The sequence below is a fragment of the Neltuma alba genome, unplaced genomic scaffold (genome assembly GCF_004799145.2).
Source record: "Neltuma alba isolate B1F8T4 unplaced genomic scaffold, ASM479914v2 tig00010369_pilon, whole genome shotgun sequence".
Lineage (NCBI taxonomy): Eukaryota > Viridiplantae > Streptophyta > Magnoliopsida > Fabales > Fabaceae > Neltuma > Neltuma alba.
The window spans coordinates 247,630-264,519 of NW_021635274.1; the positions used below are offsets into that span (position 1 = coordinate 247,630).

Genomic DNA, 16,890 nt, shown 5'->3' on the forward strand with positions numbered 1-16,890 from the left:
TTACGGGAAGTTCTTTTGTTTTTAGCTTCTCAAAATTGAACAAAAAAACTCATAATACATAGAAGGAATTTTGGATAATTTGCAAAAGAATCCTGAACAAGAAGACATAGAAACATAATCATATTATCAAGATTCATTTTTTTGCTAAAAATCTTGTTGCTTTTGTTAATATTAATATATGAATTGCACTAAGAAAATAGACTGCCTTTAATTCATATATAAAATGAAAATATTATGATATATAGGTCGTAGATATTATGATTTATTTTGTAGTTACTGTGTACCATCCAATAAATATATGTATTATGACATATCGTTCAGATCTAAGTTATTAGGTGTAACAAAATCTTTAAGTTTTCATCTCCATGCACGTGTAATTGAGCATCGTGGAGTGTGTAATCTTCGCAAATACCATTTTTAATTATACAATTTAATTTACTGTATGTGTATTGAAATATTATCTGGCAAAAAAATGTTTGCAGAAATATTAAAGCCACACAAGACAAACAGAAGAGAATATAAATTAATTTTAAATGAAGTACAATACAAAAAAGTAAAGAGTTTTTATTATTTGAAAGTCTGTAATTTATCACAATCATGCATTATATTTAATTTTGGTGTTCTCTTCTTTATCCTTATTTTTTAATGTATTCACGAGAAATGCTATTTTCCAATTTGAAATTTAACTTGGTGGCCTTGACTTTGATTTAGAATTAGAGAAGTATAAATGGACGTGCTTGTTAATTGCTGGATGCGCAACACTTGCAAATTTGATAAGTCTGCTGTGCAAAACATGGGAAAACCTCTAGCCTTTGTTTTCCTTTTCTCACTGCATTGCTTCATGTCCTGCTTAGCTTGGACTCAAACAAACATCACCACCGACAGATCTGCACTTCTTTCCCTTAAATCCCATATCACTTCAGATCCATACGATTTCTTCACTAATTGGTCTGTCTCTTCTTCTCCTTGCAGTTGGGTTGGTGTCACCTGCAATACTCGTCATGGAAGGGTTCATTCCTTGAATCTTGGTGGCATGGATCTTAAGGGTAGCATAACTCCACAACTAGGAAATCTCTCATTTCTAGCTTACCTTGATCTCAGTAAAAACAACTTTCATGGTCAAATTCCTCAAGACTTAGTTCGATTACGTCGATTGAGACTATTCAACTTGAGCTATAATGACTTTCACGGACAAGTTCCAACATGGATAGGAGATTTATCTATGCTTGAGCACTTGATTTTTCAAAATAATAGTTTCAATGGATTTATTCCATTATCTCTGTTCAATCTATCAAGGTTGGAGACTTTGGATTGGAACTCTAATATTATTGGAGGTACCATTCCACCTGAAATAGGAAGTCTAAAGCACTTGAAGAATTTACAACTTTCAAGGAACAAACTTTCAGGAGCAATTCCCCAAACAATTTCCAACTTATCTTCACTTGAATTGCTATGGTTGTCTTATAATAGTTTGTCAGGTATGTTTGGATTAATTTTTATATTTATATTTGTGTTTGCTCAAAACTAGTCTATTTATTCATCTGGATATAAACCCTCAATCATCATTGTTTGGGTGCGTTGAACATGGTTTTTCTTTAATGATCCTTCGTTCTCAAAATTGAAGTTAATTATTTATAAAGTAAGGTGATAAAGCCTAGAATTCAAGTTTTCATAATTAATATTGAATAAGTCAGCTCTAATATTGATTTTTTTTCTTGTCAATCTATGCAAATTATATCATTGTGAAAGAAAAATTTGTTTAAATTCTTAGGAGTTACTTAGGTCATGACGTTTAGACGTAGAAAATATGATGTCAGATAACTAAATGGGTTTTATCTGTCATTACGTACCAAACGGTTCTTGATGATGCTCCAAAGTGCACAAGACTTGTTCCTCAAAAATGCGACTCCCACTTTTTTTTTTTTTTTTACATTTTATACTAATGAGATTTTTTTTTCCATTTTGTGAAATAAAAAGCTATGGTGAGTTGAATTTTAGAAGTTTAAAATAGTTAAGGCGTGTTTTAGAACTCCACCAAAAATATTCACAAAGATGATTATAAATTAACATGGATCCCTTATTTGCAACGTGCTTTGAACACATGGCACCAGTTGGGATTCCTTCTTTCTAGTTTTTTTTTTTAATTTTTCATTTCCCTCATATTTTCTTTTCAATAGTAAGTTTTTTTCGTTTTCTTTTATTATAGACAATCCACTAGAATTTAATAAACACACATACTTATTATGCTTAGAGTGTGCAATATTCGCAAATACTATTTTCACTGTATGTTAATTGAAATTTTAAAAAGGCCCCTTACAACACTATCTAGATTCACATGGAATTAAAAGGGTGGAGTATTTCTTACTTTTATCAATGATATTTTCATCTTGCGTCATTTGTAATTGGCTGTTTATATTTTGTGATATCCTTATAATCTGAATAGTCTCTTTATTTATATATTTATTTTAGCTTCTCATACTTTTAAAAAAATAACTTCAGACGTATTGAAAACGAATATAACATGCCACTCTAATTAATTTTAATTTGACGCAATCACGAGAGGTCATTTTCCAGTTTGAAATTGAGTTTGCACTCCTTGACTTTGATTTGGGATTGGAGAAATATAAAATGACATGTCTATTAATTTCTGGATGATCGACACTTACAAATTGAATTTTCTATTTTTATCTTAATTATAACAGCTTGTTAGGTATGTTTTGAATGATTCTGGTGTTGTCTCCCTTGTTTTTCTTTCTTTTTTAGGTTTTGTTATATTTTTGTGCATTCCTTCTTTTTTTTTCCCCCAACCATTTTTCTATTCTTCTTAAGAGAATAAAAAACAATATGTCATCCAAATTTTGAGATGGTTAGTATTGTTATAATATTAGTCCGAAGAGATCTTTTAAGGCCCATTATCAATCTTTGAAAATGATGTTTATTGCTATCATGTTATTAAAAAGTTTTTGAATTTTTTTTTAATTAAAAAATGAATAAGCCTTACGAGCAACATGTTTGTAAAATGGAATATTTAATTTTAATTTGGATAATATATAATATATATTAATTTTAGGGAAAAAGACAGTAAAATACCCTCAAAATTACTAAATGACAAATTAGGGTAGGTAAATTTCAAAATCCCAATTCAGACCCCAGGTACCATTTTAGAATTTTCAAATCTTGTAAAATGACAACATTATCCTTACTATCGGTGACTACTTCCATATAGCTATTGACTACTCTGTTTTAACTATTGGCAACTTTTGTTTTCAAAGTTCCAATGAATATTTTTATATAGCTATTGACTACACAAGAATAGTAAATCGCATTACTGGAGTGGTCAATAGCTTAGCAAGAGTAGTAATCAGAATTTAAAAATAAATGTAATCAATAGCTAAAAAAGAGTAGTCAATATATAAACAAGAGTAGTCATCAGAATTTAAAAATAAATGTAGTCAATAGCTAAAAAAGAGTAGTACTAGAGCACCCCTGACTAGTAACCAGAGTTCCAGTAACGTGTCATCAAAGTTCAAAAATAAATGTAGTCAATAGCTAAAAAAGAGTAGTCAATATATAAGAAAGAATAGTCATCGGAACTTCGACAATCGGTCATCGAAGCTCCAGTGGTTGGTCGCCGGTGTTAGAGCTCCGGCGGCCGGAATTGCTGATATGGCAGTATTTTAAAAAAAAGTATAAAAAAAAGTAAAGGGCATTTGTGTAATTTTGTAACCTTTGAAAATTCCAAAATGGTACCTGAGGTCTGAATTGGGATTTTGAAATTTACTCACCCTAATTTGTCATTTAGCAATTTTGAGGGTATTTTACTGTCTTTTTCCCTTAATTTTATGATATATTATTCACTTTTATTTTAAACTAGTTTGTAGATAACAAAAATAAATTTTTTTGCAGTCTTCCAACAAATGATCTTGAAAAAATTGGCATAAATCTTAAAAAATAACAAAAATAAATTAAAATTAATCCAAATTACAGGAAAATAAATGGAACTGAAACATAAATCACAATGTAACGAGTCTCCCATGTACGTTCTCCAACATTAATTCATCCAAATATCTCATCAAATCACATATCCAAAATATTCATTCTACCGTTCTTACTTGAGCTAAATTGAAAGGGTTATTTCTATTTTGAAAATAATTATCGTTGTGTTTTATTATTTAAAATGTACTTATGTTATTTCTCATATAAGAGCACAAGCCTTGCGATATGTGTTTTTAAAAAAATTCAAGTATTTCTCATGTACATATTATTTTTATCAACGATAACAATGATAGGACTTAGTTAGCTAGTGACAAATTGAATTTTTGAAAATAATTATATTTGTTAACATTGTTAGCTTAGCTTTGTAAGGATATACCTTATCCTTCAGTATGCTATGAAAGTTGATATTGACATATTGTTTATCATTTAATATTCTTAGGACCCATTCCAAATGAGATTGGTGATCTTCGACAGCTTCATGCAATATATCTTGGAAGGAATCAGTTTTCAGGCACTATACCAACCTCCATATTTAATAGTTCAGTGCGACAATACATTGACCTTGACAGAAATAATTTATCTGGGAGTCTACCAACAAATTTGTGTTCTGGGCTTCCAAAACTTGAACTATTATATCTCCATCACAATGATTTGTCTGGAGAAATACCCTCCATTTGGCATCAATGCAAGGAATTAGTAGACTTAGAAATTGGGGATAACAAATTCAACAGAGGAAACATTCCAACCGACATTGGAAATTTGACCAAACTTGAGTGGCTATATCTTAGCAAAAGCAACTTGCAAGGTAAGAGTTTTAATTATATGGTTGTCTTAAATTTTGTTTAGTATTTTGATAAGTCATGAATTTAATTTAAATATTACAAATTTAGTGAATAATAATTTTGCTAGATTAATTTTAAAGACATGGAACTTGATGCTTTCTTTTAATCTCGGACTGGATATGATTTTGATGCTTTCTTTTAATCTCAAACTGGATATGCTTTCTTTTACATATAATTTATTTTTCACACGTGCATGTCAAAACATGAAATAAAATATTTAAACTGAAGAAAAATAAATTAATCAAAATTTGTAATTAACTTTCATGCAGCGTGGCATTCCTTCCATGTCGGTCATTTTCACCTCCATTTTCTTGTTGGCGGCAAGTTTTTTAAAATAAATCTGGTTCTATATTATCAATTAGATCATATCAGTGTTATTTTTCAAAATGACTAAGTCTTGAACGATGTTATACGAAAAAAATGTAAATTTTGTATCTTGTAGACATGACATGTAAATGAAATATATCAAAAAAAAGTAGAAAACTATTATTTACTAACGTTATAAATTGCTAAGACACACAAATATATTAATTCATTCATATTGAATTGGAACAATTTTCTGGCCAAAAAAAAGAAATTGGTACAATTCCGTACATTCAATTCTTGGTAAAATTAAACAAAGCTCTTGAACATAAAAATTTTCACTGATAATTTCTTAATAATTATTTAAGTTGAAATTAAAAGAAGCGTCCAAAATTTTTGTAATTTTTCTAATTTCATGGATTTCAAAATTTTAATTTTTTTCTTCATTTTTTGTAATTTTTGAAGTGTTAGGTGCCTAAATTTAAATATCATAATTTCAGGCTTTTTTATCTAAAATTGTTTCCTATAATTTCTTACTAACATTGTACTACCTTTGGTTCTTAACATAAGACCTCATTTGACTTTTATTTTGATCTTAAATATAAGATCCCAATCTACTTTGTCTCTCATATTTATCTATTTTTTCAAAATAATCTTTTTAATAATGATAGTTCTAGCCAATAAAATTGATTAGCAAGGATATTTTAGAAAAGATAATATCTATTTATTACAAATAACTAACTTAATTTATTTATTTAATCTACTCAAATTAGTCAACTAGCTCTTATATTTAGAACAGGAGGTAGTATCAAAAAATTCTTTTATGCAGAGATAAATTGCTGAAAAAGTAGTTTAATGTTTTTATGCCACACATGATTAATTGGAAATTTACAAAAAATTATTTACTCAAACTTAACGTCCTGATTTGCAATATTAAAAGGTAAGAAATTTGATGGTTAGACAAAAATTGCTTCTCCCTTAATCTAAATATGTGTGTGTATATATTACCTATATGCAAACAATATCTTTTGTGTTTATAAATAAAGTATTCCATTTCTATTTTTCAAAGTGGAGGGGTGTCAGAAGTCTTGTAAAGAAGTTATGTTCCTTTTAGTTCAAAATATAAACATAAAATAATTTAGGCAATTCGAAAAGTCAGTTAAAATTAATTAAAAATAATAAATATGTAAAATATATGACTTATTATCCTAAAACATCCTTATTTATGGTGAGGTTGAGTGAGAGAGAGGATGAGTCAAAAAACCTCCAAATCCTCGATTTTCACAACAACAATTTGCAAGGTGCGAATTTTAATTATACCACTATCTTAGAACATATGCGTGTTTTTGTTTTTGTTTTAATATTGAGAATGAAAACTAATTTTAAAATGAAATTTTGTTATTACTTTTTTCATTTGTGGAAATATCTTATTACAATTTATTAGGTGTATTTTGAATGAACCTACGCTTTGGATATTGCTTTAGATTTTGTTGTATTTTTGTCCATTTCTTCTTATTTTTTTCAATCATTTTTCTATTCTTTTTTAAGAATAAAAAAACCTGTCATCTGATTTTTGAAATTGTTAGTTATACCAATGGGAAAAAGAATATTGTCATAATAATAGCCCAAACAGATCTTTTAAGGCGGGTTATCAATCTTTGAAAACAACTGTTTCTTATTATATAATTTAAAACTTTTTGAAGCTTTTTCTTAAAAAATGAGTAAGCAAGCCTTGCAAGCAACATGTTTGGAAATTGGAACATTTAATTTTAATTTGCATAACATAAAATATATATTCATTTTATTATTTATTATTAATTTTTATTTTAAACTCATAATCTTATTTGTTGAATGAAACGTATGCAGCTCACATGATATATAGGAATTTCTCAGAATTAATTAATCCACCAAATCTGAAAAACATAACAAAATTAAATCTATAATTATAAATTAATCTAATTTAAATTGCGGAATAATAAACTGAACTGAAGCATAAAACACAGTGTAATGAATTGAAAGGTTTTTTTTTTTAAATAAGTATTTTTGTGTTTCTAAATGCGCAAGTCTTTCTGTGTGTTTCTAAAAATGTAAGTCTCCCATGCACATAATATTTTTACTGAACCAATAATCTAAATTGGGCAATAAATATTGACAATGAATTGTTCCTGTATAGGACTTAGTTAGCTAGTAACAAATTTAATTTTTGAAAATAATTATATTTTTTTAACATTGTCAGATTAACTTTCTAAGGACATATCTTATCCTTAAGTATATTTTTTTAAATTTTTCAATAAAAATACAGACAAAAAATGCAACACCAGATTGAGAAATGTCATAATGTAAACATAAATAAAGAAATACATAATTTCAAAATTGCCATAACGTCAGGTAAGAAATTTGAAAGACAAAATTTGCTTTCCCCTTTCATAATATTTATGCATCGATTAATCCGCATAACGCAAATATTCAGGTTTTGGGGATCAGCGCGCAAGATGCGTGTGTATATATGTGCGCGCGCGCATATATATATATATGTATGTATATGAGTATATATTTTTATATATAGTACCTATAGGCGAACAATATTTCCTGCTTTATTTTCCCTTTAAAGCTGGTACACTTATACAAATATATTATTAACTATTTTATTTTTTTATTTACAAGTCCATTCAGTGTTTTCACAATCAAAATTGTTGTTAATGAATTGTATTTAAATGCCAACCTCTTTACAAGCATTAAGATGATCATTTCTTATTTTTATTATTTTCTTCTTTTTAATATTCTCCATGATAAAATAAATTTAAAATGAGGTTTTATCTTTTAATTTCATTAATATTGTATATATTCATAGCGGAGGCTGAGTTATATAGCTCGTAAAACTAAAATGAGATTTTGCTTTTTGTCATTTTATTCATTATATTGTTGATTCATAGAATGTGGCTTATATATAGCTTATGATTACAATGCCAAAATAAAAGAAATAGAAGATCATGAACTGATGGACCACTAGATATTTATAACGTGGAGAATAAATGGCTTGTTTACTTCTTCTTCTTTTTTTAATCTTTTTTCCAGAACAATTTCATATTTTTTTTAAAAATAAGTTTTGAGAACAAAAAGATGAAAAATATGTTTGGATGACGATTTTAAAAACCACATTTGAAACAAAAAAAAACATAAAAAAAATCACATTGGGCAGTTTGATTTTATTAAAAAAAAGTTAAAATGTGTTTTGGATCATTAGAAATATGTGTTTGCTGTTTGTTTTTATATATAGAGTAATCCGTTTCTTTTCAACATGCTATGCAGTTTATGTGCTTTAAAAAGGTTTCATATTTGTAATGTATGAGTGGACGCAATGCTTTTTTTTTTTTTTAATGAAAGGATTTGTATTTGAAAAGATTTTTATGATACATCCAATTCTCTCATCAAAATATATATAACTCATATCTTATCCTCTTTTAAATTGAAACAGGTGAGATTCCATCATCTCTCCTCAACATTTCTTCTTTAAGAATGTTGTATTTAGACAGAAACAATTTGAATGGTAGTCTTCCAGTATCAACTGGCAACGGAACATTGTTGGAAGAATTATATTTATCATGGAATTTCTTTACAGGTATGCCCAATCAACCCATTTCTTTATTTTATGTTTTAAAGATTTTTATTTTTTATTTATACTTATTCTCTATTGCTTGCAAAGTTTTTAATTGAGATTGTTTTAACCCTCTGTTTGGATAGAGAGAAAAGTTGGGAGGAAAGAGAACTAGGAAAGAAAATAGGAGTGAAAGTTGGGATGAAGAAAAAGTGGGGGAGAAAATGGCCAGCGGGATTCACCATATTTTCCTCTCAAACTTTCTCTTCAAATGTGAAAAGAAAATGAGAAGAAAATACACCTTCCACTACTGCCCTCACATCCGCACCTCTTCATCATGAATGTTGTGAGTGAAACTCATGGCAAAACTGAACTTCACATTATAGCTGTTCCTATTATCCCCAACATTAGTGCAGTTCGCTTTTCTTTTTCCTTTTTTTTTGGGGGGGCGAAAGCGTTACCACACTTCAAGAACCTCATTTTTTTAATTAGAAAAAAAGGAGAAAACCTCGAGCTTGTGATAGACTGATAGATTGTATATGATTGAGCGGCTTCTCACACATAGTTTATTTATTTTTATTTTATTTAATTTTAAAAAATTAATCACTTTTATTGTTATCCTAAAACGTAACACTTTTATTAAATTACTACCTCCGATCCTAATTATAAGACCCAGTTGACTAATTTGAAGAGATTAAAAAAAGAAGTTAAGTTAGTTATTTGTAATAAACAGGTGTTGCTTTTCCTAAAATATCTTCACTAATCAACTATATTGGCTAGGACTATAATTATTAGAAGGATTACCTTAAAAAAATGTATAAATATGAGAGACAAAGTGGATTGGGGGTCTTATATTTAGGATCAAAATAAAAGTAAAAAAGGGTCTTATATTAAGGACCGGAGGTAGTATTTGACAATGTAAATGTTAATATGATTTTTATTATAATATCTTATTCAATTTTAAACATTTATATTTTGTCATGGTAAAAAAGATATTTTAGTCATTTAAATATTTATTCATTTTTTTCTATTTTCTCTCCTTCATTAAAACATGAGAGATGATAATATTTTCTCTCAAGTTTTCTCTTCAGTAGATTTTCTTTCTTTTTGTTTTCTTTCTTATCTTTCCATCTAAACGGAGAGTAAGAGTCAAAATTCTAGTATACTTGATATGTTTAACGCAATCCATTTTTCTTAAATAAAAATGAAGTTGTTATTATTTATACTATATCAGTACGATGTGTAACTGAAAGTACTTTAGTTCATTAAATAAAAACTAAATTTTAGCCTTCCATTTTTTTTGTTGCCTATGATGAACTCATCCTCATATTTCAAAATTTAATCCTTGTAAATATTAAATAAGTTTAATGCAAAATATAAATAATTTGGATGTTCATTTTATATAGGTGAGGCTAAATCCATAGTCTCTCTTCAGCAATTCTTCTTTGAAAGAAATTTAATATTCAATTGATCACTGATATTAAAGGAGTCCTTTTTACATTACCGTCAATCTAAAAACTGACTTATTTTCTATTAATTTTAAGCATCTAATTATCAAAATTCCATGTACTATCTCCAATCCTTAATATAAGACTTTATTTGATTTTTATTTTGGTCTTAAATATAAGACACCAATCCACTTTTTCTCTCATATTTATGTATTTTTTCCAAGGTAGTCCTTCTAATAATGGTAGTTTTAGCCAATACACTTGATTAAACAGGATATTTTAGGAAAGACAATACATATTTATTACAAATAACTAACTTAACTTCTTTTTTTAATTTTCTCAAATTAGTCAACTAGCTCTTATAATTAGAACCGGAGAAGCATTATTTATATGCTTATGTAGGCGTGAATTTATTAGGAAGTTGCTTGCCATACTACCTGGTAATTAACAAATAATTGGTATTTATTTATAGGTGAAATTCCTTCATTTCTTTGGAACATGCCTTCTTTGAGAATTTTTGACGTTGGCATCAATCATTTAAAGGGTAATTTGCCAGAGGAAATGTGCCATCATCTCCTTTTATTTGAATCCTTTGATGTTACTGATAATCAATTAGAGGGGATCATTCCAAAATCAATAAGGAACTGCACATCTTTGAAAGAATTATATTTGAGTGATAACTCATTTACAGGTATGCACTTATGTGTCTTTGTTTTCTTCTTTTTAATATTTTCTATGCACTTATGATAGGACTCATGTAAGGCTAGTCATGACAATGCCAGGATAACAAATAAAGCCAAGATTATGAATAGCGAGGACCTCATGATATTAAATTAGTAGGATAGAAAAGTTATATATAATTTTTTATTCATTATATATTTTTTTTGAGAAAAATTCTCTTTATTATATATAAATTGTAACAATTCTATATTGTTTAACTGTAATTAAAATTATATGTAATAATTTTAAAAAATTTATATCGTAGGAATTGAAAAATGTACAATAAACAAAAAAATTATTTAGATAATTATAGAAAATCAATTACAAATAAAATTTAAAACAAAAATTTAACTGAAACTCAAAAAATGCTTATTCAAGCAAATTTAATTTCCAATTAATGAACGAGAACACGAGATGTTTTCAATAGTTAGTCAAATTATTAAATCGCATCATTCGAATTCATTTGAATTTACAGAGAAACTGTTTTATGTTCAATTTGTATGTGAAATTAAATAAAGTTTTTACAATAAATCTGAAATTAAAAGAAGGATACAAAATCAACAGGTTGAGGAAAGTATGCTTTCATAATTTCTCACTTCAATTGTACCCTAAAAAATCTCTTGGAAAGAAAAATTGCCAAAAAAATAGTTTAATGCTTTATGCCACATATGATTTATTGGCAATGCGGAAAATATTTGTACAGTTAAATTTAACAGATTCACATGCAATTTGTTAATTAAGAAATTTGCGTTCTCCCTTCCTAATATTAACAAGGCACGTGTAGTTTTTTTTAACAGTACACGTGTGTATTATGTATATTATTATATGCAGAAAATATAACCTGCTTTATTTTTTCTTCTTATAAGTCCAATCAATCTTTTTACAAGAAGTTGTTACTAATCAATTATATTTGGTTGCCACCCACTATACAACCGTGGGATTATTATATCTTTTTTTTTCCTTCATTTTTAGAATCATTTTTCTAATAGACTAAATTTAGATGAGGATTATGTTTTTCATCATTTCATTAATATTGTTCTATTTATAGTGGGGGGTTTTAAATATAGCTATTAATTTACAGCCCCAAATATCAAAAGATCAAATCATGAATGGATGGTAGTCTATAAAAAATTTTTTAGCCATTTCATTCATTCAGATTGTTCATTCATATGATAGGACTTGTATATATTAAGCTTGTGATTACAATGCCAAAATAAAAGAAAGACAAGATCAAGACCTGATGGGACCATTTGATATTTAAATTTTTTAATTTTACTCTAAAAAAGTCCCACATCATTTATACTGTGATAAATAAAATAGCTTCACCATATATAATTTGCTCAGGAATTATTCCAATTGAGATTGGAGGTTTGACAAACCTCCAAATCCTTGATCATGGTGTGTGCTTTGTTCATAATGTGATTGGTCTTTTTGAAAAAAAAAATTAATTTTTTAGTCCTCCAAATTTTAACTACACGTCTTTAGTTTTTCTTTTCTTTTTTTAATATATACAATCCAGGAAAAGATACCACACGCCTTGCATGAACAAAAATGGATCAATAAACATTTCTAACTTCATCTGTGGTCGCATTCCTTCTATGTGTGAATTTCTAACTTCAGATGCTGATAAGGATGTTAAAAAGGATTAGTTTTAGTGTTTCTTTCTAATATCCAGAATGTATAACTAAAAATAGTTTTTATATCAAAAAACTGAAAGTAGTTTAATTCCTTAAACAAAATAAAATAAAATTTCAGCCTTTTTTTTTTGGCGTACGATAAATTCATTGTCGTATTTTAAAGTTAGAGCCTTTTAAATAGTTAACAACCTTCAAGCAAAATATAAATGATTTGGTAGTTCGTTTTAAATAGGTGAAATTAATTCCACGATCTTTAGCATTCTTCTTTGAAAGATATCAGAGTAAAATACATTATCTACTCCTTTATTTTACCTAAATTACACAAACCTTTAATCTATTTTGAAAATAAATATAAGCCTTCCTTAAAATTAAAATGTATGTTATAAAAACTTTTCTTGTATATTTCAGATTTTATTTTTGTTCATCTAACCATTAGTTGACCGTTAAGTTTGACTATTAAAATTTTTTGACCAAAACACCCCTCCTTAATATAAAAGTCATTTCAACATTTACATTTTTCAAAAAAAATAATTTTAATACATGTATTTTCAAAATTTTTAAAATGTACTAAAATTTACTAATTTTGATTATATTATAAAATTTTATAATTTTAATTCTTGATCACATATAATGAAACTTATTTATTTAGTTTTTTTAAATGGCTAGAAAATAAAATAAAGACATATTTTTTTCTCATTATGTAATATAAATTGTCTAAGTTTGAGAGATTCTAGAAACCATTTAAATTTATAATTTAAAACTTTTAAATAAAAATTTTATTAGAAAGATTTATAACTTATTCAGTCAATTATATATTTACTTAAAAAAATTAATCAAATTTCCATTCAAGGTTTTTAAGTCTACATTACCTAAATTACTTAATTTTCTATACCAATATGATAAAAACATTAAACAAATAACTATTTTCAAAAAGAAAAAAAATAAAATTCAGGGATAGGAAAAAACATTAAATTGTTTAGAACTTTTTAGCCAACATTTAGGGATTTAGTATTATCAAGGGTAAATTAGTAAATAAAAATATTTTAATATAAATTTTAATTAAAAAATATTTTTAGAATATTTGTAACAAAATTAACAATTTGGATTTAATTGTATGTTTTCAAAAAAGAGGGGAGATCCGTGTAATTAGGACAAAATACAAGAAAGATTAGAGTATTTAATTCTAAATTTATTTGTATATATTAATATCTAAACTATATAAAAGTCATGATCTTCCATCAATTTTTTCATGTCCATGTTTCGTACCTTAAAAAATAGGCAAACTTGATAAACCTAATGTGTTAGACTTGACCCTATTCTTTTTAATATATTCAACATGTCAGCATTAATGAATATTAAGTTTTTGGAATTAGTAAGAGGAGTATAGTTTTCTATGTTATATGGTATGCACATATATTATCTGCGAACATTATTATCCATTTTGGTTTCTTTTAAGGAGTACATTCAACTTTTTATTTCCAGGTTATATACCCAACGATATAGGCAATCTTGTTAGACTTGAAATCTTAGCTTTGGGAGGAAACAATCTGTATGGACCCATTCCTTCCAATATATTTAACATTTCAACATTGAAAAGAGTGCTCCTTGATTGGAATTTCCTCTATGGCCTTTTGCCATCATATTTAGGAATTGGCCTTCCCAACCTGTATGAGTTACAGTTGCAAGGAAATGAACTAACTGGACAAATTCCAAATAGCATATCAAATGCTTCTAAGCTCATTAAGTTAGATTTGTCGTTGAATAAATTTAACGGAGCTATACCCACTACCCTCAAAAGTTTAACAAGCTTGATAGAATTAGATTTGGATGAGAATCATTTGACAGGGTTGATTCCAGACATATTTAACCAATTACATAACCTTCAACGTTTAAGTCTAAGTAACAACAAATTGCACGGGTTCATTATAACTGAACTTTGTCAACTCAAAGGTCTGAGTGAGTTGTATCTTGCCAAGAACATGTTTTCAGGAGCAATTCCAGGATGTCTCAGAAATACTTCTTTGCGGAAGTTAAATTTTAGCTCTAACAAATTGATATCTCATATACCCTCTTCTCTTTGGAGTCTCAAAGATATCTTGGTATTAGACATATCCTCTAATGCACTAAGTGGAATGATTTCACCAGAGGTATCAAACTTCAGAGCAATTATACTATTGAACTTGTCCAGAAACCAAATTTCAGGAAGCATCCCTGCAGCTATAGGCAGCTTGCAAACTTTACAGACTTTATCTTTAGCTCAAAACAAATTGCAAGGGCCTATTCCTGAAGCGTTTAGTGGCATGATAAGCATGGAGTCTATGGATCTTTCTCATAATTACTTATCTGGGGTGATTCCAAAGTCCTTGGAGTCATTACTCTATCTTAACTACATGAATCTTTCCTACAATTTATTGCATGGAGAAATTCCTGATGGTGGCCCTTTTTGGAATTTTACTGCCCAATCTTTTATGATGAATAAAGATCTTTGTGGGAAATCCCAACTACAAGTTCAACCATGTAGGAGAGGAAACAAGCCCATATCAAATAAAGTGATGCTAATGATAAAATGCTTATTACCCATCATGTTTGTCATTTTGGTTGTTTCAAGCATTATCTTTCTAAAGCATAAGAGAGATGATGATAATTATTCAACCAAAAAGGATTTAACAGATTTGGATACACCAACTAGGATATCCTATTATGAACTTCTACAAGGAACAAATGGATTTGATGAGAGTAATCTTCTAGGCTCTGGAAGTTTTGGATCAGTATACAAAGCAATTCTTCCTAATGAAAATATAGTTGCTGTCAAAGTATTTAATAACTTAGACACAGAAGAAGCATTGAGAAGTTTTGATATTGAATGTGCTGCCATATGCAATTTGCGCCATCGCAATCTCATTAAAACCATTAGCAGTTGCTCAAACGATCATTTCAGATCTCTAATCATGGAATTCATGGCAAATGGGAGTCTCGACAAATGGTTGTACTCTCATAACTATTATTTAAATGTCTTGCAAAGGCTGAATATAATGATAGATGTGGCAACAGCTTTGGAGTATCTTCATCATGGTTCTCCTATACTAGTTGTTCACTGTGATGTGAAACCAAGCAATATTTTGTTAGACGAAGATATGGTGGCTCATCTTAGTGATTTTGGTATTGCTAAATTATTTGGTGAAAAGCAATCAAAAATTTATACGAAATCTTTGGCTACTATTGGCTATATGGCACCAGGTAATGGATTAGTAATATTGTTGTGGATTTATTTCTATGTTCTTTTGTTTATCATGTATGCTTTATAAAATTCTATACTACTCAATTTGTAGCAAATATTTCGTGCCTTCATATGTAAATATTTGAAGAAATGATACAAAAAAAAAACAGATTAACAAGGGACAAACCTTATGGTTTTGACATCATGACTTTTATACTGATTATTCAACATGACATACAGAGTATGGATCAAAAGGAGTTGTCTCTGCCAAAGGAGATGTGTATAGTTATGGTATTTTGCTGATGGAAATGTTTACAAGGAAGAAGCCAACAGATGAGATATTTGTTCAAGGACTAAATTTGAAAGACTGGGTGAGCAAATCCACACCACATTCAATCATCAATATTATAGATGCAAATTTGTTGCATAGAAAAAATCAAAATACTGATAATATATTATCTCATATATCATCAGTTTTTGATCTAGCATTAAAGTGTTGCAATGACTTACCTGAAGTACGACTTACTATGATTGATGTTGTAGTGTCATTGAAAAAGATCAAGGTTTTGTTAATGGAAAATGCTCAGCAAATTGTTAGTTGAGTAATTGTTAAAGCACATTTTACGTACCATTTCTTTAATCCTTTTTTTTTTGGGTAACACTTATTCTTGTAAATTAGAGTGATTCTGTGTACAATGTAATAATATGTAAAATTATTTGAAATTTGAAATTTTCTAACTTGATCAGATTCATTCTAAATTTCTTTATGTTTCATTATATCACTACTATAAAATAAACATTTCTGCCCTCTATTCTCTTTTGTTTAAAAAAAAAAAAAGCTACATATACACATTTGTCAAAAGAAAACATATTAGTATATGAATATATACTTGTTTGTTCTCCATGAATAGATGAATATATGTTAATATACTCATATGTTATCCTTCAACAGACGTGAATGGATGTTTAAATGCTATAAATCAGATTGAATAACCCTACGGCAGAAAACCCTGTGCATTCTCCTCCTTTCCACGACATATCTTCTTCTCTGTTGACAAACTCACAACAACAATATGTATAGATGCTGAAACTCATAGTGGACAACTCAGCTTGAGGTGAGGACATGTATTAC

General features: G+C 28.0%; 2 protein-coding genes across 2 annotated transcripts; both read left to right on the forward strand.

Moving 5' to 3' along the window:
• The first annotated feature begins 761 nt into the window (after positions 1-761).
• Positions 762-12,553, forward strand: LOC114756012 (probable LRR receptor-like serine/threonine-protein kinase At3g47570). Its single transcript, XM_028944922.1, has 4 exons — positions 762-1,478; positions 4,436-4,801; positions 12,249-12,302; positions 12,525-12,553. Exons 1-4 carry the CDS (start codon positions 794-796, stop codon positions 12,551-12,553), a joined length of 1,134 nt encoding a protein of 377 aa, XP_028800755.1. The 5' UTR covers positions 762-793.
• A 1,381-nt stretch (positions 12,554-13,934) lies between these two features.
• On the forward strand, positions 13,935-16,360 carry LOC114756014 (receptor kinase-like protein Xa21). Its single transcript, XM_028944923.1, has 3 exons — positions 13,935-13,944; positions 14,024-15,778; positions 15,999-16,360. The coding sequence occupies exons 1-3, from the start codon at positions 13,935-13,937 to the stop codon at positions 16,358-16,360; spliced, it is 2,127 nt and encodes a 708-aa protein (XP_028800756.1).
• Positions 16,361-16,890: the final 530 nt, after the last annotated feature.

What these genes read in the sequence shown, in the direction of transcription:
- LOC114756012 (XM_028944922.1), top strand. Translation starts at nt 794, where the DNA reads ATGGGAAAACCTCTAGCCTTTGTTTTCCTTTTCTCACTGCATTGCTTC. An exon ending in TAGCAAAAGCAACTTGCAAG is followed by an intron (nt 4,802 to 12,248) that starts GTAAGAGTTTTA and finishes TAATTTGCTCAG; the next exon opens with GAATTATTCCAATTGAGATT. An exon ending in CCTCCAAATCCTTGATCATG is followed by an intron (nt 12,303 to 12,524) that starts GTGTGTGCTTTG and finishes TTCTAACTTCAG; the next exon opens with ATGCTGATAAGGATGTTAAA.
- LOC114756014 (XM_028944923.1), top strand. An exon ending in TATTGGCTATATGGCACCAG is followed by an intron (nt 15,779 to 15,998) that starts GTAATGGATTAG and finishes CATGACATACAG; the next exon opens with AGTATGGATCAAAAGGAGTT.